The 21,423-nt window shown below is 52.8% G+C and overlaps 5 protein-coding genes across 5 annotated transcripts; 1 reads left to right on the forward strand and 4 right to left on the reverse strand.

Annotated features, from left to right (window-relative positions):
• Window positions 1-204: 204 nt before the first annotated feature.
• Window positions 205-3,161, reverse strand: ColSpa_10437 (myosin-2; the record flags this gene model as incomplete). Its single annotated transcript, XM_049276648.1, has 3 exons — window positions 205-634; window positions 698-771; window positions 828-3,161. The coding sequence occupies 3 exons, from the start codon at window positions 3,159-3,161 to the stop codon at window positions 205-207; spliced, it is 2,838 nt and encodes a 945-aa protein (XP_049132605.1).
• An 8-nt stretch (window positions 3,162-3,169) lies between these two features.
• ColSpa_10436 (myosin-2) lies at window positions 3,170-5,340 on the reverse strand (the record flags this gene model as incomplete). The annotated part of the gene is made up of 4 exons (XM_049276649.1): window positions 3,170-4,679; window positions 4,747-4,936; window positions 5,005-5,134; window positions 5,206-5,340. The coding sequence occupies 4 exons, from the start codon at window positions 5,338-5,340 to the stop codon at window positions 3,170-3,172; spliced, it is 1,965 nt and encodes a 654-aa protein (XP_049132606.1).
• A 3,693-nt stretch (window positions 5,341-9,033) lies between these two features.
• Window positions 9,034-10,871, reverse strand: ColSpa_10438 (D-3-phosphoglycerate dehydrogenase 1; the record flags this gene model as incomplete). Its single annotated transcript, XM_049276650.1, has 8 exons — window positions 9,034-9,062; window positions 9,120-9,201; window positions 9,259-9,317; window positions 9,378-9,420; window positions 9,475-9,584; window positions 9,638-10,117; window positions 10,185-10,492; window positions 10,567-10,871. 8 exons carry the CDS (start codon window positions 10,869-10,871, stop codon window positions 9,034-9,036), a joined length of 1,416 nt encoding a protein of 471 aa, XP_049132607.1.
• Window positions 10,872-12,848: 1,977 nt separating this feature from the next.
• ColSpa_10439 (putative nucleosome assembly protein) lies at window positions 12,849-14,435 on the reverse strand (the record flags this gene model as incomplete). The annotated part of the gene is made up of 5 exons (XM_049276651.1): window positions 12,849-12,899; window positions 13,268-13,299; window positions 13,356-14,081; window positions 14,174-14,253; window positions 14,389-14,435. 5 exons carry the CDS (start codon window positions 14,433-14,435, stop codon window positions 12,849-12,851), a joined length of 936 nt encoding a protein of 311 aa, XP_049132608.1.
• A 1,722-nt stretch (window positions 14,436-16,157) lies between these two features.
• ColSpa_10440 (putative CDP-alcohol phosphatidyltransferase class-I family protein) lies at window positions 16,158-20,995 on the forward strand (the record flags this gene model as incomplete). The annotated part of the gene is made up of 17 exons (XM_049276652.1): window positions 16,158-16,292; window positions 16,352-16,900; window positions 16,951-17,295; window positions 17,349-17,483; window positions 17,534-17,600; window positions 17,655-17,786; window positions 17,847-18,763; window positions 18,816-18,969; window positions 19,048-19,380; window positions 19,426-19,511; window positions 19,560-19,694; window positions 19,747-19,979; window positions 20,031-20,154; window positions 20,205-20,250; window positions 20,306-20,456; window positions 20,515-20,663; window positions 20,712-20,995. 17 exons carry the CDS (start codon window positions 16,158-16,160, stop codon window positions 20,993-20,995), a joined length of 3,975 nt encoding a protein of 1,324 aa, XP_049132609.1.
• Between the last annotated feature and the right edge of the window lie 428 nt (window positions 20,996-21,423).

Raw genomic sequence — 21,423 nt, forward strand, 5'->3', positions numbered from 1 at the left:
ATAACGATGGAGTTACAGACACTTCGCCGCCCATGCACAGGCCACCATCCACTTGACAGCGTCATTATGTCAGTGGTCAACCTGGACCATAGGGTAGTGAGCAGCAAACAGAGAAATGCTCTGCAGGACAGGCTCTAATGCCCGGCCAAGCTCCCAATCAAAATACAGACGCTCTTTTCCTCCGTACTCATGGGCTACGCAAGCTTATGCGGCTACATCTTCCTCATCAACCTCGGCAAGGTCGCCATTGGGCTCAAAGCCGTCTTCAGGATCGTACTCCAGCTTTTCTTGCTGAGCAATGGCCTGAGCAGACACAATTTCAGCAAGACGCTTCAAGCGCGGGGTTTGAAGCCCTGGGTTGGCAATGTTAGCAAGGTCAAGTTTATTACGGACCGACGGCAGTATGAATATCCACATACATGAAGGGGTGTAAGTCTCCAGGGCGGTGATGACTCTGGGCTCGGCGATCTCGTAGGGGCCACTGTCGTCCATGTCGACGGCCTGCAGCAATAGGACGTCGCTCTTCTCCGTGACCCGAGACGCAACGGCCTTCATAATCTCGCCGTTGATGGGCTGCTCGTAGTCTGCAACAAGGTACTGGTTCAGGAGCTTTTGGATCTGGTTGGGGGACAACCTGCGAGGTAGAAGACGTCAGCAATGGGACACCACACTCATCCCTAACCGTGTCTGCACTTACATCCAGCAGATATCCTGAATGATCTCAATGTCATTCAGGGTCGCCTTCTTGAGCTGAAGGAGCTTAGTTGCTTGCTGTTGAACGGGTCAGCTTACGGCCTGCACGCATTAGTGGACGTAGTCTAACGTACCATCAAGTGCTCGAGCTGGAGAGTGCCCTCAGGCATGTCGTGGCTCTTGCACCACTCCTCGATGCGGGTGATGTTGTAGTTGATCTGGAGACCACGCTTCCAAGAGAGGAAGTTACGCCTCATCAGTAGGTCATTGAACGCGGTGACACCGACAAGACGGAGCAGCTCGGTGATGGTCTGCGTAATGATAGAGTCCTCCAAGTAGTACGCCTTCATGGCGCGGAACACGCTGTTCAGCAGACTGAGCAGGTTGTCCATGCTGTAGGCCGGGGTCGAGTTGGACTGCAAAAGTTTGCCCAGGAAGCGGCTGCTCTCGTTGGTGACGAAGCCGGGGAGCGACTGCGATTCAATGATGGCCGGGATGATCATTTTGTGAAGCTTCTTTTTCAAGACCTTCATCCAAGTGTGGTAGATGTTGAACTCCAAGCTTTCGAGGTCATGCTTGACGATCTCCAACAGACGGTCGTACTCATAGTTATCCGTCTTCTGAGCCTCATACCAGTCCTCAGCCAAGAACACAAAAGACAGCATTTCATGGACGTTGGAGAGCCAGAAGGCACCCGGATTGATGGCTTCGTCGCCGTCGTGCTGCATGACTTCCTGCTGGATCGACTGCATGACATTGGCAAGGAAACGTTCCGACTCCTTGACGAAGCCGTTGTTCCACATCTCGGACGTGACCAGGTTGATCAGGTATGAAGGGAAGAGAACCTCCTTGTCGGACGGCGGCGGGTTGGTGTTGGGGGACGGTATCTTGAGGTTGCGGATAAGGCCCATTGTGACTTCTTCGTTGAGGCCGTCCTCGTCGGCCAAGAGGGTCTCGAGCTCCAGCTCGATGTTGTCGACACCGGGCATGAAGCCGGTGCCCTGCAGATTTTGTCTGTGGGCTGTGCTGGTGATGGCCATTGAGACGGGTCTAGGGTTGTAGGCAGCACTGAAGCGGTCGACCTCGCGGGGCTCGGCACCGGCACTTCTACGCTTCGGCTTCTTGGAAGACACGAGGTTGATGAGACCGGGTGCGGCCGACGCTTGGGACTGGGCGGCACCGTTGGTAAGCTCGCCGTTGGTCGGCGCAAGGCGTCTCGCCAACTCCAGTTGATCCTGCAGCTCTGCGAGCTGCTGACGCAGCGAGAGCTTCTCGCTCTCGATCTGGGCGCTCTGCTGGCGGACTGTGTCGAGCTCGGTGCTCGTGGAGCGTAGAGACTCCCTCAGTTCCCGCTCCTCCTCCTGCATCCTCTTTATGTTGGAAGTCGACTCCTCAAAGCTCTGCTGCAGCTTCTTCATCTCGTCTTCCATTGCCTGCAGTCGAGCAACGGCGATACTGCCCTGGTTGGCCTCTGTCTGAAGCTCCTTTGTCCGGGCCTCGAGAGCATTGTGGCGGTTTTTCCACGCCTTGATCTGACCCTCGTAGTTCTCGACCTGAGATGACAAGTTCTTGTTTTGCGCCTTCATCGTGCCCAGAGACTGTGTCAACTCGACGACCTTGTTTTCCAGCTTGTACGAGATCTGCTTCAGGTCGCGGGCCTCCTCGCGCGTCTTCTTGTAGTCACGACGAGCAAGCTTGCCACGCCACAAGCTTTGGATGAGGGTAACCTTCTTCCTATATTGCCTCCAAGCCAGGACTTGTCGCCGCGATCGCCATACACGCTGGATGAGAATGGCGGCGTTGCCTACGCGGGTCTCCATGATTTCTTTTCGTCGAAGGTAACCTTTGGCCGCCGCTTGCGCCAGGACGACATTGTTCCTGACGCGTAAGTACTCTTTTCTTTGCCTTTGGCCACGCCAAACCCGCTGTATTGTTGTTGCGGCTTTGACCGTGCGGAGCTCCTGGACCTGCTTTCGGGCATTGTAGGCTCTGACTGCGGACTGAAAAGTCACGATGGCGTTGCGAGCCTCAAGGTAGCGACGGCGGTAAAATTTAGCCCGAAGGTTCTTCTGAATGAGAATGGCGCAGTCGTTGAGTCGGTTGGTACGCAGGTTCTCGAGAAAGGCAAGCATACCAGCACGGAAGAAAATCTTAGTGAGACCGAGCTGATACTTGTCTGAGCCCTTGCCGGAGCTGGTGCCGAGCGCCTTGGTAAGGATAGCGTTGGCCATATCCCGAATCTCCGACGTCCACAGATCTGAGTTGATGAGCATGTAGTAGCGGAGTGCAAACTCTTCGTAGGTCCATCGAGTAGGGTAGCCGGCGCAGCTTATGCGCACAGTCTCGAGAACACCACAAGCTCGCAACTGACTGAGGACCATGGGACCCTCAAACTTCCATGCCTCCTTGGCTTCATTGGGCTTGATGCATCGGATGTAGTGGACATCCGTGTTGTTGATGGTATTCATCAGCTCGATCAACGAAGAACGGAAAATGCCCCCAACGTTGGTTTTCTGTTGACGGCCACGCCAATCTTCCTACCAGCGGCAGGCTTCACAGAGCTGGACGTCGCAGAGGCCACATCCTTCTCGCGCACAGCCGAGGCAGCGTCCAACACATCGCGAAGGAACTTGTTCGTGGAGGCGCGGAGAACCGCCATGTGCTCATCGGGCACGGTGTCGCGGTTCTTCTCAATGAAGCCCTCCGATTCGTAGGTGACGTCTACAGCGTAATGACATACGGTGAAAGCAGACTTGCCAAACCTGGGCTTCTTATAAAATTTGTGCTTGTCGCTGCCATAATTGTGGTGCAGTTTTGTGACAAACTGCTCATCCGAGCCCATGGGCAGACGGGACTCTTCATCCAGAAGAGACAGAATACCGAGCTTGCCCTCGATCAGATCGATGGCTGGCTGATTGTCCGAGAACTCGATGAATGTCCAATCGATTTTCTCTCTCAGATATTCTTCCTGTTCCAACTTGAAGACATGCTGGTTGAATTCTTGCTGGAGCTTCTCGTTGGCGTAGTTGATGCAGAACTGCTCGAAAGAGTTCTTGGCAAAGTGTTCGAAGCCGTAGATATCGAGCACACCAATGAAGGAGGTAACGCGGTTCAAAACCTCCTCGGTCGCCAAGCTGCGGTTGATAATCTCCACAAGCCAGTCGAACAGACTTGAGTAGATGAACTTGGCCACGGAATCACGTACGACGATAGCCTGGGCCTGTGTCAAGTTGGACGTGATCTTCTCGCCTCGTGTGACCAGCTGCTTCTTCACAATCCACTTGGCAAACTCGGGCCCGTTGACGCCTAGGATCGAAGAAGCCAGCTCCAAAGAGGGCTCGGTAGACGCGAGGACACTATCGTTGCGCGACGCTCCGATCTTGATGTTTCCAAGGTGCAGTAGACCCGAGAGGAGCTTGAAAATTTCCGCCTGGTAATCATCATTGACACCAATGGTCCGCAAAGAACCCTTTGTCGCCTCGAACTCAGCCTTGTCATCGACGCCGTCTATTGTGGGGCAATTGCCCTGGTTGAGGTACTCGAACTCCTCGATAGGGAGAAGGTGAAGGTCTTGGCGTTCCTTGTCCGACGCACCGGCGACGAGTTGGTAGAAGATGTGGTAGTTGCGCTCCTTGAGAGGTTGGAAAACCAATCTGGAGCGCTCGAGGAGGTAGGTTCTGATCTTAGCGCCGATAATATTGGTCTTGTCGTCGAACATGATCTCGATGTACTTGCCGAATCGTGACGAGTTGTCGTTGCGCGTCGTTTTCGCGTTTCCAAAGGCTTCCATAATGGGGTTCGTGGCCAAAATCTGCTCTTCCGTTTCGCTCATAGATTCGGCACCTTTCTTAGATCGCGTTCCCGGGTTGTCTGGGGATTCTCTTGTCGCGAAGTAGCGCATGATATATTTGGCGCTGACAGTCTTCCCAGCACCGGACTCTCCCGACACAACAACAGTCTGATTCTTTCCACTGCGCACCATGTCACTGCAACATGTTAGCAGATGGTCGAGGCGCACCCTTGAGGGGTAATGGCGAGAATAGGTTGGCTTACATGAAAGCCTCTTCCGCAATAGCGAACAAGTGCGGTGCTTGTGTTGCTCTCTGCTTGCCGGCGTATACCTGCACCATGCCGGGAACGTAGAGGGAGTCTACTCTGGCAAAGGGGTTCGCCGCGATCAGGACAATACCACTGTATGTGTAGATTTCTTTCTGTGCATATCGGAGGCGAATGGCTTGCAGGACTACAAGCAGCGGTAAGGTCAGTAAGCAGAGCTGATGATGTTTGGATTGTGGAAAGTTTAGACCGTACCGGCAGGCTCGTTGAGATGGGACAAGTTCGTCAGGTCGTCGCTGGCCTCGAGCATGGTCGGGTTCATCAAAGGAGGTAGGGAGGAGTCGCCTTTCTGGAGAGCCTCGGCAGTGACCTCAATGGTTTTTTCCTATCACGGTTATCAGTAAGGAGACGTGTGAATATCGGCCAGGACCCAGCCCGACAAACAGAGTGTCGCACCTCGCCATTGTCAAGCTTGAAGACCAGCTTAACCTTGGAACCATCTTCGGTCTTGTTGATGACCTCGGACGCAACCCAGCCCTCCGTTGTATCGGGCTGCCACGCCCGCGTTCCGACGTCGTAGTTCTCAGACATTGCGAAGGAGTAAGGAGCACAGTTGAACGGGTCGAAACCGGAGGCTGTTGGTTTGGAGGGAGAGCTAGTATGTCCTGGAGGAGAGGAGTATGGGATTCGGCAGGTGTAGGGCTGGGAGCTCGGGGCAACCGGTGAGATTCATGGGCGAGCAAGGCAGGAGCAGCAAGAGAGATTGAAGGCGGTGGCTGCCAGTGATCGATTCTGCCTGCGTATCTCCCGGCGTCGTTGTCTCGTCGAGGAGGAGGAAGACGGGTGGTAGAGGACCGGAAGAGACGCTGAAGCACTGGATGGATGTTTGACTGTCGGGAGGAAGGATGGGCCAGCCTGAGTGCGGTCCGGTCCGGTACGATCTTGTTGGAGATGGCTTGAGATGGAACAAGAGAGCGCGATGCTGGATGCTCGGTGCTCGACTACGGCCAGCGGGTATATGTCCAAAGTTGAGAGAGACCAGCTGGTAACCGCAGATTGCACAAAGATGCAAAAGTCGTAATTGAACGGGGATAGATTAATGACAGTTGTGAGGGAAAGGAGCAGGAGGAGGAGGAGGAGGATGGGCCCGGGTGACCTGATGCAAGTGGAAGAGATCTGGACAACTTTTTGAGGTTCCAACAGACAGGGGCTCCAAGGAAAAACGCCAGGGGAGGGACGAGCGCACTGATGCTTTTGGTGGTGGTGCTTTTGCTGTTGCTGCTGCTGTTGCTGTTACTGCTGAGTGCTGCGTGCTGCAGAGTATGTTCAGCACCTTCGCACCAGTTGTGAGCACTGTAGCACATCACTCTGCGTCTTGTCTTGACGCCCATCCAGCTGCTATCTCACTCGGTGAGGTACCTCATACCACCCGCTGCTGCGGGCCACTAGGGGTACCCTGCCTTGTACCTCCCAATCCCTCCACTTTTTGCTCTCGGGACTGCTATGTGCTTTGTGTGACAGGTACAGAGCAGGACAGGGTGGGCCGGTAGTATACTGAGTGGTCCCCTATTCCTTCCCCAAGTTGGGAGAACGTGCGAGAGGTGCAGTGCGTGAGGCGAGTGCATCGTAGAGGAACACATTAGACCGACCTTGACACTAGGGGAGACAGGGGAAGCTGAAGTAACCTGACCCGGCCTTCAGTTTCTTTGACCTCATCGTGGTGGTGGCCGGTACCTTACAGCAGTGCATGTTAGTGCTGGTGCTGGTGCTGGTACAGTCGGGTACATTGGCTCTCACATGCTTCAGCACCAAGTCAAAGGCTATTCCAAGTGCAGATACACAGCCAAGTAGGTATCGCCAGCTGTACACCGTCTTACATAAGACACCACCCCCTTTTCAATGGCCTTACATAAGGATCCGAGGCACGCCGCACACTAGAGGGTCTTGGGAACGGAAAGGGGACGGGCAGCCGAGTGTGGCCAGGAACAGACAGTGCGACGACACATGAGGGACACTGCCATTCAAGCAACGTAAACGACATACTCTGGAATCCTTGCTTTACTTTCTCTCGGTCATGGACGATCATAACCAATGGCAAGTTTGGACGTATAGAAATGCCACAGCCAAGGTACAAAGATCCAATGAACGTCTTCTGCTGCCTTCCCTTTCCCTAGTTAGCTTCATTTGACATCCACGGTGGACGGACGGGGAAGGGAAAGGCCCAGTAGCTATGTAGCCTCAACACTACGACTGTCGGCATAGTGGCATAGGGAGTTCAAAGGAACTGGCTCTTGCCTCGACTCAATTCGAGCTCCAAGGCCTAGCTCGCTCGTCCTCGACGAACATGAAATGTTAAGAGACGACGAGCTCGATGGCCAATATCCAACCTCAGGAGCGCACTTGATATCCGAGTCAGTAAAGCTGCGAATCTGGAGAGCATGAGACCATGCATAGACACCGGGAGAACAATATTCACGGTGCTCGACTCGAATCGGGAGGCTGTTTGGGCACGACAAGTCATCGCCATTCGGATAGATCTGCGTCCTTAACAGTTGGTCGGTATCAACCATCTGCGGGCAAGTATCTCGAATCCATTTGACCATTTCTTCGAGAAACACATCTATGCAAGCCCAACATTGCCTCATCTCCAAAGTCGCTTTCCAGGCTTCTTGACAGCCTGCGTCGGTGTGTTGCAGTAAAGCGCCACATGAGTCGCAAAGACTGGTTGGTTGGCGGGCGGTGGCCATTTGCCTTGGCTTGCCCAAAAAAAAAAAAAAAAGACGAAACAACCGACCCTCTTAAGCTTCTCCTGGTCTGTGAGTTTGGCGTTGTCGTCTTTGCCTTGCGCCGGGGGTTCTTGCTTTTGCCCTAGAACAACCAAGGAAAAGTCTTGCAAGCCTTCGTGGATCGTCCCAAGTTATTGAACCAGAGCAAACCACAGACGCAACACTCTCAGGTTCTGCCCGTCAACAAAGCCATCTTGTCCGCGCAAGTTATTGAGTCAACTCAGTCAGCCAATGTGCCGGCAGAGTCAGAGTCTGACCATTTCTTGTTCCAACAAGCGGGCATGTTACCCAGTGCCGTTTCTTTTCTCAGCCCCGTATGGGCATTTGGGTCATCAGAAACATGCCACGCTACACCGTTGCCTGGGGGTTCCCCAATTTTGGTCTGGAGGACCGTTGGAATGCACAGTGTCCGCCTACCGCCCTTTGGATTGATTAGGTATTATTAAATTTTATGCCTCCGTTCAGCCAGCCAGCCAGTCCTGTCCAGTTGTCTCCTAGCTCGTCTCCAATGCCCCCCTTTTCCCCCCTCCCACCTGGAAGGTCTTCCTATCCGCTTCGCTCCCAAGTGTACATACTAAGGTGCAAATCTCATCCCTCCCTCAACTCAGCACGCCCAGGGTCATCTCTGCTGTCTCCAGCATACCCCCCGGTCGTGCCATCTCATGCTTGTTTGACATTGGCACTGACAATCTGTAACTGTGGTCAGCAGCTTCTTTACTGTCAAATTTTATTCCTTCTTCCTTCTTCTTTCTTATGGCCGTGGTCTGACTGGCATATGGCTTATGAACCACATCAGCCATGCACTGCTCTTTGCCATCCGAGAGGTGTCACTTTTGACACCGACAAACAGGAAGGGCTTCGTTCACACGTACCCGCGTCAGGCACGGTGAGGGAAGAGCTTATGCTGTGTAGTGGCTACTGCGTCCAAGGCCCGGGCTCGGATCTGCTGCATCACCATGTACAATTTCCGGGCTTGCCTGCCCACTCGTAACTCGTGCTGGCCAATTTCTGCAATTGATAGGTCCTTCATGCATCCTCTCATTCCCTCACCGCATTGCGTTCGCATCCACTTTTCCCCAACAGTAACAACGCCCACAACTCCATCCTGAGACGCTTTACCCAGCTTAGTCATGAACCACATCTTGCTAGTGGGATTCGTTGTTCTGAATTGGGCGTACTACCTAGGAACGCGTCACATGTCGTTGATGCGCTCAACACCTTTGCAGAAACTCCCATTCCGATTGATGAATATTCCTTTTCTATTTTGTTTTATCTACTCTGTCTGTTCTGGCCGCTTTTGTCTTCGTATACCGACCTACGTCTGTATGCCTTCAAGTTGATATGAATCCCGATACTCCAATATCCAAAGCGTCCAGGCGGACCCTGCCGACATGTTGAAATGCTGTCTCGAATTGCAGAGAGCCTCGTCAGCCGCTATCATGAACCCAGAATGTCCAACGTAAACGCCCTCCCAATGCCATAACTACTGTGCCCGCTATTAGTACAGAACACGGGTTAAGATACGCGCTGTCACGTATGTCAGTAAAAGCCCACTGAAATCCCAGGAGCGGGGTTTGCACTTACAGCTGAGAGAATCCAATCCGTCGGAGATCTCCTTGATGTCCTCCGTCTTGACACTGCTGACATCGGCCATCAAATAGGCAATCTGTCTCCGTGTTAGTAACATGCTCTTGTTTCGAGCAAACTTTGACTTATGACTGACATCACCCTTGCTGTCGGAAATCTGCTTGTCGACGTTGTGGTTACCCAAGATCTCGTTAACTATTGTTGGTCAACATATGTAAGCACACTTCATGGTTTACGCAGTTGCTATCATCTTACCTCTGCGCAAGACACCAGGAACGTTTCGGTGAATGTAGATGACCTATTTACCCCAGTCAGCCACGTTCGCGCACGTTCTGTACCAATGAACACTTACACGAGCGTGTTCAGGCTCATCCAGGGTCAACGATCTCAGGTTGACTTCGGGCAGGTTTACGCTGTTGAGTGTGACACCCTGGTTGATGTAGCGCACAAGAGCCTCGGCAACTAGTCCAAGTCAGCATCGCTGTGAACCCGACTTCACAATGATATCGTCTCACCTTCGACGCCAATGGCACGCTGAGCCTCCTCAGTGGAACCACCAATGTGAGGGGTCAGGATGATGTTGTTCAGGCTACGCAGGTCCTCGCCCCAGGAGTTAAGCGAGCTGTTGAAGTAGTCGCCATTGGCTGCTGGTTCATTGGGGTAGACGTCGAGAGCGGCACCGGCAATCTTACCAGAGCGCATGGCGTTGATGAGAGCCTGGATGTCGACGACGCTGCCACGGCTGGCGTTGATCAGGTAAGCGCCAGTCTTCATCTTCTCCAGCTGGGCAGTGGAGATCATGTTCTTGGTCTCCGGGAGCTCCGGCACGTGTAGGGTGACGAAATCGGCCTCCTCCAGTAAATTGTCCAAGGTGGGCACTTGTCTCGAAGTCCCCAAGGCCATGAGGTTCACAACATCGTAGTAAACAACGTTCATGCCCATAGCCTCAGCCAAAACAGACAATTGCGAGCCAATGTGGCCGTAACCGACAATACCTGGCTACACGTCAGTATATCACCGGTGTGCCGCACGGATCGGTCCGACGGGGGCAGGGCAGCGTACCGAGGGTTTTTCCACGGATCTCCCAACACTTGGCGCTGACCTTGTTCCAGGTGCCACGGTGCATCTCGTTGGAACGGTCACCAAGCTGACGGGCGAGAGTGATAATCTCAGCAATGACAAGCTCAGCAACGCTGCGCGAGTTGGCGAAGGGAGAGTTGAAGACGGCAATACCGTGGGCAGCGGCGTATTCGAGGTTGACCTGGTTGGTGCCGATACAGAAGCAACCAATAACGAGCAGGTTCTTGGCCTCACGCAGGACCTTCTCGGTCAACTTGGTCTTGGAGCGAATGCCAATGACATGCACGTCCCTGATGAATCACATGGTATGAGCAGGGGATCTACGTTTTGCTTGTCGAGCCACGATCCAAGGGAAGACGCCTACCGGATCTTCTCTATGAGTTGGTCCTCGGGCAGGGAGGTCTTGAGAGCCTCAACCTGGTAGCCCTGCTCGGTGAGTATGTCCTTGCCTGTCTGGTTTACATTCTCAAGAAGCAGAATCTTGATGTCTTGGGTGTCGAAAGGCTTCAAAAGCTTCGGGGCTGGTCTCCGGGTCAAAGCAGCGCCTGCAAAGCTAGAAGGGGGAGATTGGAAAGTGGCCGTGGGCGAAGTCGACAGACCCATGCTGGCTGAAACTTCGAGCTGCTTACTCTGGGCGGAGGCGCCGGCGATATCCTGTGCTGAGGCCATGGTGCGTGGTGTCTGATGTATATTCTTGATGACTCCGATGTTGATGGAGGAGCAATGCGATTTTTGATGCGGGGCAGAGAGAAGTACACGGATACGACTCAGTTAGAGGCGGTCGATCTGTCAGGCGTAAGACAATGAAGAGGGTTTGACCAGTATAAGAGACGAGGAGCAGGAATTGTCAACGGGATGGCCAGAAAATGAGACCGAATGGCAATTTAATGTGTTCTGGAAAGGAGAGATTTTATAAAGGCACAGTCAAAATGACGCGGGATGTGAGGGAGGGACGTGACTGAGGTGGAAAAAAAACCAAAAACGTCAGGTAAGGCAAGTGCCGGATCGTTGACCATGTAGCTTTCCTAGGCTTCATCGCCCAAAGATACTTCATACTGCCTCGCTCGTAAGGTTCTCGACGTGCGCCGTCAGCCGCCAGCTTCTTAGTGGAGGGGGCAGGAAAGGAAAGACCCAGCGAGACAGACCCCGACGTTGTGGGTTAGTGTCCAGGATTCTACCGCCGCAGCTGGACACTGTCTTGACACTGTCTTGAAGGGAAGGTTCGACTTGGGCTTCAACTACGCATTGGTGTCTGGGTAGAGTATATGGTCTTACTCACACAGTGTCCATTGTCCGACATTGCTGGCGGAGCAAGCCCGAAGACGGCACGATCCCTCAAGGTTCCGGCACTCGGTCGCAGGCTCTGGAGAAACACTGACACCATCCAATCCACCGAATATGCCTTGGGCAAAGGCAAGTCCCGCCCAACCTGACGGCACCAGAGCAGCTTGAGTCACTCGCTCGGCATGGGAGAGCAAGAGAAAAACTTTTCCCCAGCGCCGGCGCGGAGGCACACCGCATCACGCAACGACGAAGAACCCAAGTGCCACTTGTCGTGGGTCACAGCCTGTTTGAAGATTTGACCGACGCATTGCAACTTCAAACATTGGAGACCCTGCAACTCTAGTTTACCTCATCGATATGGCTGAAGTGCCGGTTACGGACCCCTCTACTGCCGCAAACAAGCCATTCGCAATTGGAGGCTATTTACTGTCTAAGCCAATCCGTACATTGTACCTTGAAATGGCTCCCACTCACTCACAAGACTCCTGAAGGTGCCGTCCCGCTCGAACGCCAACCTGACCTCATCACCTGTTAAAGAGATTCTATACCCAATAGAGATCCAGGAGTTATCAAGTCATGGCACAAGCACGCAACCTACCATCCGACAGCTTGTCACGTCACGACCTAACTATGATGCATTCACGGCTACTCCGACTATGCCATGCCCCAGTTCACCCGTGCTGCCGCCACGTCCGCCTCCGACCCCCGACACCCAACTTAATGTGAACGGAGCTACCATCTTGGTCACACCCGCTACGAACCCCGAAGCCGGCATACTCACCATCTGTTGTTTGCTCTGTGACTTCACTTCTATAGCAGGACTTTCCACTGCCCCGAACACAGTATGGGTTTCCTGGAAATGTGTATCCTCACATCGGTGCGACATTTGAATTGGCTTGGGGATTCTCTGATTCAAGTTACGTTATCGTCTGAGGGCCTCAACATATGTACAAAAGGGAGCGAATGCTGGCTTGACTTGTTTCCTGTCTACTACCTGCGTTGTTGGTCCTTCGATACCCGTCTTACATTAAAAGAAACTCAAAACACCCTGTCTACGAATCCCATTTTAGCAGCAACGTACAACATCATTCATGACCAAGACGTAAAGAGTCGTATCGTCGAAAAGAGTCTGGGACCGAAATGTGGGTTACCATCTATCAAGCAGGAGCCCCGGCCGTCGGACGCCGCTCTGCTTGGCCCAATCCTCAACGTGGAATGCTGACCTGGCGCGAAGTATAACGTAGTTACTACCGCGCCTCTGTCGGCGCGAGAGAACCATTGCCCGACCATCAAATTTTCCTCAATCCAGACCGTCATGAACGTGAAGAACCTAGCAACAGAAGTAACCTATGCTTGCTTCGCTCAGCTCTGCTTGCACTCGGCCGCCTCCTGTTTGGGTTTGCCGGTATCGTCCTGCGTCCATGGTTAGCATCTGTTTTCCGACCGCCCCTCCAATGTACCGCCTCGAGGCAGTGGCGCAGGGAATGGCTTACGTCGTCCTCAGACTCCTCATCGTCGTCACCGCCCTCGCTGAGGTCATCCTCGTCCTCATCATCCTCATCATCGTAATCACCCTCCAAGTCGTCGTCCTCCAGCTCCTCAAAGGCCAATGCCTCACCAGTGAACCAGTCGATCGCACGGGGAATGAGCTTCTCCTTGATGTCCTCGCCAAGTTGGTAGTCGAGCTCGAGGCGTTCCTCGATGTCGGAGGCGGCGTCGTCGTCCTCATCGCTAGGGGCCTGAGGGGGGGAGAAGAAATTGAAGAAAGACTCGGTGGGTACCGTCTTCTTGACAATACGTGTCTGCTTGGTGTCTGCATCCGAGGTTAGTGGCCATATATTGGTGAATTGTGACTCGATGAGAACTCACTCTTGTTTCTCTGCTTCTTGCTCTCAATTCTGACCGTCAAATCCTTGCCCTCCTTCCACTCAATCTTGTCGCCCTCAGCGTGATCATAAATGAAGTCGCCACCGTAACCGCTCTCGTTCTGGTAGAAGTAGGTCTTGGTGATGGTCTTGTTCGTGAAGAACTCGTTCTCGGCGAACTCGAAGATGAGGCGGAAACCAGGCTTGTCGAGGTACTCCATGCGAATGTCGACAAGGTGCTTGAGGGCAGCCTCGTCACGGTCGGTGATCATCTCAGCAAGGGAGATCTGGTTCTTCATGGCGGACAGCCAGAACTCGGGAATACCAGAGACGGGCTCAGACGACTCGGCAGGCTTGTCGGCCTTATCAGCCTTCTCAGCATCCTCGGTCTCGTCCTCCTCCTCGTCATCTTCCTCACCGGCCTTGATCTCCTCCTCGGAAGGCTCAGAGCCTCCGTTGACGATCTTGGCACGCTTCTCATAAAGAGGAGTGAACTTGGCAAAGTATTTCTTCTCGAGCTGGAGAACCTCCTCTTGGAACTCGGCCTCGAGCTTGGAGTGCTCCTTCTGGATACCCTTCAAGCCGGCAACACGACGGCGCACCTGAGGGGGCAGTGACTCGATGTAACCGGAGGATCGGCCGACGAGGGATCCAAGTCTTCCCTGAATCATCTGGACAAGCTTGGGGTTCTGGGCGAAGATGGAAGCGGCAGCAGCGCGGTCGAAGTCCTCTGCGATCGGGGTGCATGTTAGTAGCAGGTCGATAGAGGGGCATGGCAAAACAGGGAAAGCGAGGTTGAGGAGAGGGGCAGTTGATACATACCCTCCTTGATGCTGGCAACGCCAGGCTGCTGGGCATGCGATGAGATGGGCGCATTCTGAAGAGGAGTGTTCTGCGGCGTGCTTTGAGATAGAGACATCAGTGTTAGCAATCATGATCAATTCCGGGGAAGGGGGGTGGCCGAGGCGGGTGAGGGAAGTGATGCGCAAGACGACCCCTCGCCACCGCCAAACGGTGCGGCAGGATTTGTTACTTACGGCGCAGTAGCCGGGTCGAGGCGCTTGTTGCGAATAGGCTCAGCCATGATGGCGTTCAACTCGTCTTTCTCGTAGGTGAGAGGGATGGAGTGCAGTTGCGAAAGGCGGGGGATGAAAAATTCCCGGGCTGATTTGGAGGTTGAGGTTGATGGAGTTGACAGGGCAGAGGACGCGGGTGCCGAGAGTGGTAGGTTGTAGATGTGCAGCCGACTTTATTCTGGTGGGGGGAGGCAATATGCGGTGTTGGAAAAAAAAAATTGGGAGAGAGGCGTTTCTCCTCCTCCGTTGGGGCGGGTACCGCAACTGCCTTCCTACCCTTACCTACCTAGGCGTTTAGGACTCTGGTCATGATTAGGAGGACACAGCGGGCACAGCGGGTAGCGAACTGCCAATAGATCCCATTGCGGCGAAGGTGTGTAGGGGTGTCCAGGGTAGGTGCCTCACTAAAGGACCAGGCTAGGCGGCCTAGCACCTTCCACGCTTTCAATGCTGTACCTTACTACCTCACCTTTGTCGCCAGCCGGTACGTAAGGCGAGGCAGGCGCCCCAAAGCACCGACTACCCTAATAGAAGGCTAACTTTGTGGTTGGAAACCCAAACCTATACATTTATCTTGATTATTCTCTGATTAAGAGATCAAGAATGTTTGCTTGATGTGCCAAGACGAACTATGACCTCAATCACTACGTGTCTGGGCCAGGCAATGTCGGTCAAGAAGAGGAAAGAGTTCACCGTCCATTCGGTGCTGTGCTACATCCATGTCCAGGTGTTCATGTGGAGGCAGGGCCAGATAAACACCCCAGGGACGCCTTGCTGCAGCAACAGTGGTGCATTGCACTCGATTGCATTCCACTGGAGGCAAAAGAAATCCTAGATACATCGTACTGCCTCTTCTCCACTCGGAAAAATGGCTTTTTTTCTCTCTTATTTCTTCGCCCGCTGCAACTGCTCATACGTCGTTTCGGGCTTGGCCCAGTCCGTACCCGTCTGCTTACCTAATATCGGACGCGCCCCTCTGAAATCACTACCTACGGGTGGGTTCCAGTGGTTTTTTACCAACTCTATTAGTGAGGGAGGGGTCCCTATCGTAGTCGGATAAGACTGATACTGATCGATAAGACTCACATCTGTATCATGGCCAATCAGAAATCTTGTTTCATCGGAATGCACTTGCTTCAGCCGCCTCCCCTCCAGGTCGGTAGGTGAGTGCTCCCGGCTAGATACGGCCACGGCAGTGTCACGGTTCTCTGCAGCTAGGTACCTTGCCAGGCATGTCTACCAGGTCCCGTACCTTACCTCATCTTCCAATCGCACCGCACGCGACGCACTTGGGATGCGCTAACCTCCCATCCGTGTTATTCAACGGGGCAGCGACAGTGCCTGTTTTTCTTTGCTCAGTTGTGATTCCGAGTCGGAGAACAAACTTCATAGCGCTGATCCAGACCGCGCAACGTTTGCGCTGCGCTTCATCTGTACCGAAATTCATGGTCAACATCGTTTCAACCCGATCTATCGCAAGCCTTTCTTTGCAACCGCATCACAAGTAGCAGCTCTCTAAGCTTCCTCGAGCTACCAGCGGCACCCAGTCTTGTTATCGACATCGTATTTTTGTTTTGCGGACATGCGCCTTGCCCACATCGCGTACACCGAAATCCCTCCTCAGTCGCACCCTGCCTCAACGGTTTGACAAATCCTCTCCGGTCCTACCGTTCGATCTGGAAACCTCGATCCCGTTGCAGCGACTAGGTCGCACTGAACAATCCGCCAACATGTCGGTTCCGAGAGAGAACGGACACTCTTGTGCCTTGTCGACATCGAGAAATGGTCATGCCCCTCTGTACCGGCTCAACTCGAACCAGAGCAGCACGAGCATATTCGAGGAGGTGGAAATGGCCCATGATGAGGTTAGCCCACCTGCAAAACATACCACATACTCGTCAAGTCTGACTTTAGATGCTCATAGCTCTTCTCCGGTCCTATCGCCGAAAGTCTCCCTACCAGTGTTTCCGCCTTCTCCCACCGCCGGCCTCGTGCGGATTCCACAACGAGTTTTGCATACTACCAAGACGAACCCGAGCCCTCTCCTACCTCATTTGACGATGAACGCCGAAGCATGTCCGACGTCGGGGACTTCACCTTTGGTGATGAGGACGAGAGCGACGTCGATATCGAGAATGGGGACGTCGTCAACGACTACATGATTCAACACAGGCGATCTTCGACACACTCGAGATCCTCTGTTCATGCCCGTCTTTTACGCCGGGATAGCGCGACGACCAACAAGAGCATGGGCGGAGACCGTCTAAGTCAGAAGATCTACATGGTGAACGAGGACCTGACCATTGCTATTGCTGGTTTCCGGACTAGTCGTCTGGGGTTTGCCGCTTATGCAGCATTATGTCTTTCCACGCTTGGCCTCGCGTGGCTTTTGTTAAGATGGCTTCCTCGCTGGCAGGTGAGGCTGTTGGGCAAACCATTCCCATTAGCTGAGTGTGACTGGGTAGTGGTTGAGGTAAGATGTTGTTGCGCTTAGCCAGCTGAAAAGATTACTAACTTGCACAGAATCAATGGGGAGAGTTTGTCGTGATGGATGTGGACAAGAAACTGTACGGCAGGCCCATGTCCACCATCTTTGGCTCCAGTGAAAAGAGCTATGCGATGGACGATGAATACGATCCGATCATCACCGAACTGCGTATGTTAAATTATCGTTACGTCCGGCTGTACTTCAATCAGCAAAAGGACAAGTTTGTCATGTTCAATGGATGGGTGGACCCGAACTGGACCGATCCTCGCGTTGTCCGCGCCGGCATTGACAGTGACGAGAAGGGGCTACGAGAAGTTGTCTTTGGCAACAACCTCATTGACATTGAGCAAAAGTCGATCCCTCAGTTACTCGTGGATGAGGTAGGTTATCATCTATTACGTTAAATTGGGACCATAATTGTTAATTTCTCCAGGTGTTCCATCCATTTTACGTCTTTCAGATTGCTAGTCTGGTTCTCTGGTCTCTCGACGAATATTACTACTACGCCATAGCTATCTTTCTGATGTCGTTTGGCAGTATCACGACAACCCTCATCGAAACTAGGGCGGTAAGTTCGAACCATGCTTTTGAAACATGACTGGATCCTGATAAATTCAGACCATGAAACGACTTCGCGAGATTTCTCGCTTTGAGTGCGACGTACGAGTTCTTCGAAACGGATTCTGTGAGCAACATATCAATCGCTACTATCAACACTAGAGACCACTAACAACAGAAGGGCGATATGTGCCTTCAAGCGAACTTGTGCCCGGCGACGTATACGAAGTCAGCGACCCGAACTTGACCCAGTTCCCAAGTGATGGCCTACTCCTTAGCGGCGATTGTATCGTTAATGAGAGCATGCTCACAGGTAAGCACATGCAGGGCTTTCTTTAATTCAACAAGTAACATGTACTCACACCTGTATTAGGCGAATCGGTACCTGTCTCTAAGACTCCAGCCACGGATGAGACTTTGTACAATCTTGACTTGGCTGCGCCTACAGTATCTCCCGAGATTGCCAAGCATTTCCTTTTCTGTGGTACCAAGATCATCCGCGCTCGACGCCCCCAAGAAGACCGTGATGGGGATGCCGTTGCCCTCGCGCTTGTGGTTAGAACAGGATTCAGTACTACGAAGGGCTCTCTCGTGCGATCCATGCTCTTTCCTAAACCCTCCGGTTTCAAGTTCTACCGCGATTCCTTTCGGTACATCAGCGTTATGGCTGTAGTAGCTATGCTCGGTTTCATCGCGTCTTTCGTCAACTTCCTGCGTTTACATCTTGCCTGGCACCTCATCATCGTACGCGCTCTGGATCTCATCACTATTGTGGTGCCTCCTGCGCTCCCAGCCACACTCACGATCGGCACCAACTTTGCGCTAAGTCGGCTCAAGAAGAAGCAAATATTCTGTATCAGCCCTCAACGTGTCAACGTGGGCGGCAAGCTTGATATCATGTGCTTCGACAAGACGGGCACTCTTACAGAAGACGGACTGGATATCTTCGGGGTTCGAGTTGCCTCACCGACAACAGGCAAGTTTACAAATGTGCTCACAGACCCTTCCTCCCTGGTACTTGATCAGGCGGGAGATTCGGCATCGAAGCTCAAAGCTGCTTTGTTTACTATGGCAACATGCCACTCGCTCCGATCCGTTGACGACGAGCTGATGGGAGACCCGCTTGATCTGAAAATGTTTGAGTTCACACGATGGTCTTTCGAAGAAGGGAAGCAGGGCCCCAATGAGGCAGATGACCAAGACCAAGGTAGTCTTTCGCCGTCGGTCGCCAGGCCGCCCGCTGAATACAGTGACATGCTGCGCGGTACCACCGCGCGACGGGACCAATCAGTAGGTCAAGCACCCATCTTCGATAAAATCACTATTAACACACTACAAATAGGCCTCATTCGAACTGGGAGTTCTGAGGTCCTTCGAATTCGTTTCTCAACTTCGAAGAGCCAGTGTCATTGTCCGACAATTTGGCCAGCAAAGTGGAGATATATACGTCAAAGGTGCACCAGAGTGCATGCGGGAAATTTGCCGCGAAGACAGCTGTACGTGAAACAGCACCATTGGAGTATTATCCTTCCGAGATTGGCAATTTTTCTGACCGTTGTTCCTTGTTCAAACAGTCCCGATCGATTACGATGAACAGCTTGCCTACTACACCCACAAAGGTTACCGTGTGATTGGATGCGCCACTCGCCATATCCCCAAACTCAGCTGGGTGAAGGCGCAGAAGATGAAGCGGCACGAGGCAGAGTCAAACCTCGAGTTCACTGGGTTCATTATTTTCGAGAACAAGCTGAAACCAACTACGGCTTCGGTGCTGACCGAGCTCCTGGAGTCGAATATAAGCACAACTATGGTAACCGGCGACAACATATTGACTGCCATAAGTGTGGCTCGCGAATGCAACTTGATCAACAAGACGGCGCATTGCTTTGTCCCAAGGTTCATAGAAGGTAGGTGGTACATTCGACCAAGCCGAGTCGTCTTCTAATGTCCAGTAGGCAATGCTGGTGATCCTAAAGCCCAGCTCCAATGGGAGAGTATCGACAATGGTGCATTCCATTTGAACGCGGAGACACTACTGGTAAGCAGCCATCTCCAACCTTGCATGCATTGGCTGACCACTCTGCAGCCATCGCCTCCTCCAGCTGATGTGGATGCGTCCCTTGCGTATAATATCAACGACATACGCAACTATTCGTTGGCTGTTAGTGGCGACGTTTTCCGGTGGATCGTAGATTTTGCGTCTCCTTTGGTTTTGCAGAGAGTTAGTCAGCCCTCTGAAGTTGTACTCTGGTATTATTCACTCACAATCATAGATGCTTGTCCGTGGTCGCGTGTTCGCGCGGATGTCACCGGACGAGAAACACGAGCTGGTTGAGAAGTTACAAAGTATTGGGTATTGCTGTGGGTTCTGTGGCGACGGTGCGAACGACTGCGGTGCTCTCAAGGCAGCCGACGTCGGTATTTCACTTTCAGAGGCGGAAGCCTCCGTTGCAGCCCCTTTCACGTCGCGTGTCTTTGACATTGGATGTGTGCCTCAGGTCATCCGGTAAGTGTGACAATACCTCGTCCTGGTAACACCTACTGACCTTGATCATAGTGAGGGACGCGCTGCGCTTGTGACTAGCTTCAGCTGTTTCAAGTATATGAGTCTGTACTCGGCCATCCAGTTCACCTCTGTCAGCTTTCTCTATGCCACGGCTTCAAACCTTGGTGACTTTCAGGTTCGTTGCCATACTGCACCACAAGTGCATGACTGCTGACCAATCCTCAGTTCTTGTTTATCGACTTGCTGTTGATTCTGCCAATCGCTGTCTTTAGTAAGCCAAGCCTGAGAGGAAGTTTTCAAGTTAGTATACTGACTTATATGCCAAGTGAGTTGGGCCGGACCATTTCCTGTGCTGTCACGGAAACGGCCAACAGCAGACCTTGTCTCTCGCAAGGTGCTCATTCCGCTGCTTGGCCAGATGGCCATTTGTATCCTGATACAGGCGGTCGCCTACGTGGCTGTGCGAGAACAACCATGGTAAGCATCTGCTACTTTAGTAATCTTAGCCATGTCCATGTTTGCTCACACGAAACAGGTATATTCCGCCCCGGGTCAACCATGATAAGTCAAACATCAAGAACTCGGAAAACACAGTCCTGTTCTTGGTGTCTTGCTTCGAGTACATCCTAGCGGGCGTGGTACTCAATGCTGGCCCGCCCTTCAGAGAGAAAGCGGTGAAGAATTGTCGGTACTGCAATTTTCAAGATCGCGCAGTTTGCTAACTTCTACCAGGGCCATTCATGGCAACCATTGCGGCGACTCTTTTGATCACACTATACATGATTGTTGGACCTGCACATTCAGTACGACACTTGATGCAGCTTACCAAGACAAGCTGGGACTTTGAGGTTTTCATGATTATTCTAGGAGGCGTTTACTTCGCAGCGGCGTGGACATCGGAAAAATACATCTTTCAGAAGCTGGCTCGGGCGGCGGGATATTTCAAGGAACGGGTCCTGAATAGGCCCAAACAAAGGAAGGAGTACAAGATCATTTTGGAAAACATGCAGGTGTAGGAGATTCACGACTTCTCGACCACCTCGAGGTCGTAATGTTGATCGAGCTAGTCGGGTTTCTTGTTGTCAGAATAGGTCAGACCATAGCATTAGTTTACGTTGAATTATGTGCGTATACTGCCGCTGCCATCGCAAGAGAGCTTGTCGAGGTCTTGAAAATTCACATCACGCCATTCCATTTCAGTTGCGACTGATTCAATGTGCATGTTATCTAGAAGCCATAAGAGCTACAACAGGCAGCGCAGGGTAGGCAAAACGAACATGGACGTGTCATTGATGGTCCACAAAGACCCGCATTCCGATGCCGAGCTAGCCCAAGCGGGTCAGCCCGGCTCCGAGCCCCTCGGGGCTGGATTAAAGCTGCGTCGTGCAACCTACCACCGCAACCACAGCCCGTTGTCGAGTCACATCTGTACTGATGGAATGAA

Source organism: Colletotrichum spaethianum (genome assembly GCF_022836535.1).
Source record: "Colletotrichum spaethianum MAFF 239500 DNA, contig35, whole genome shotgun sequence".
Classification (NCBI taxonomy): Eukaryota; Fungi; Ascomycota; class Sordariomycetes; order Glomerellales; family Glomerellaceae; genus Colletotrichum; species Colletotrichum spaethianum.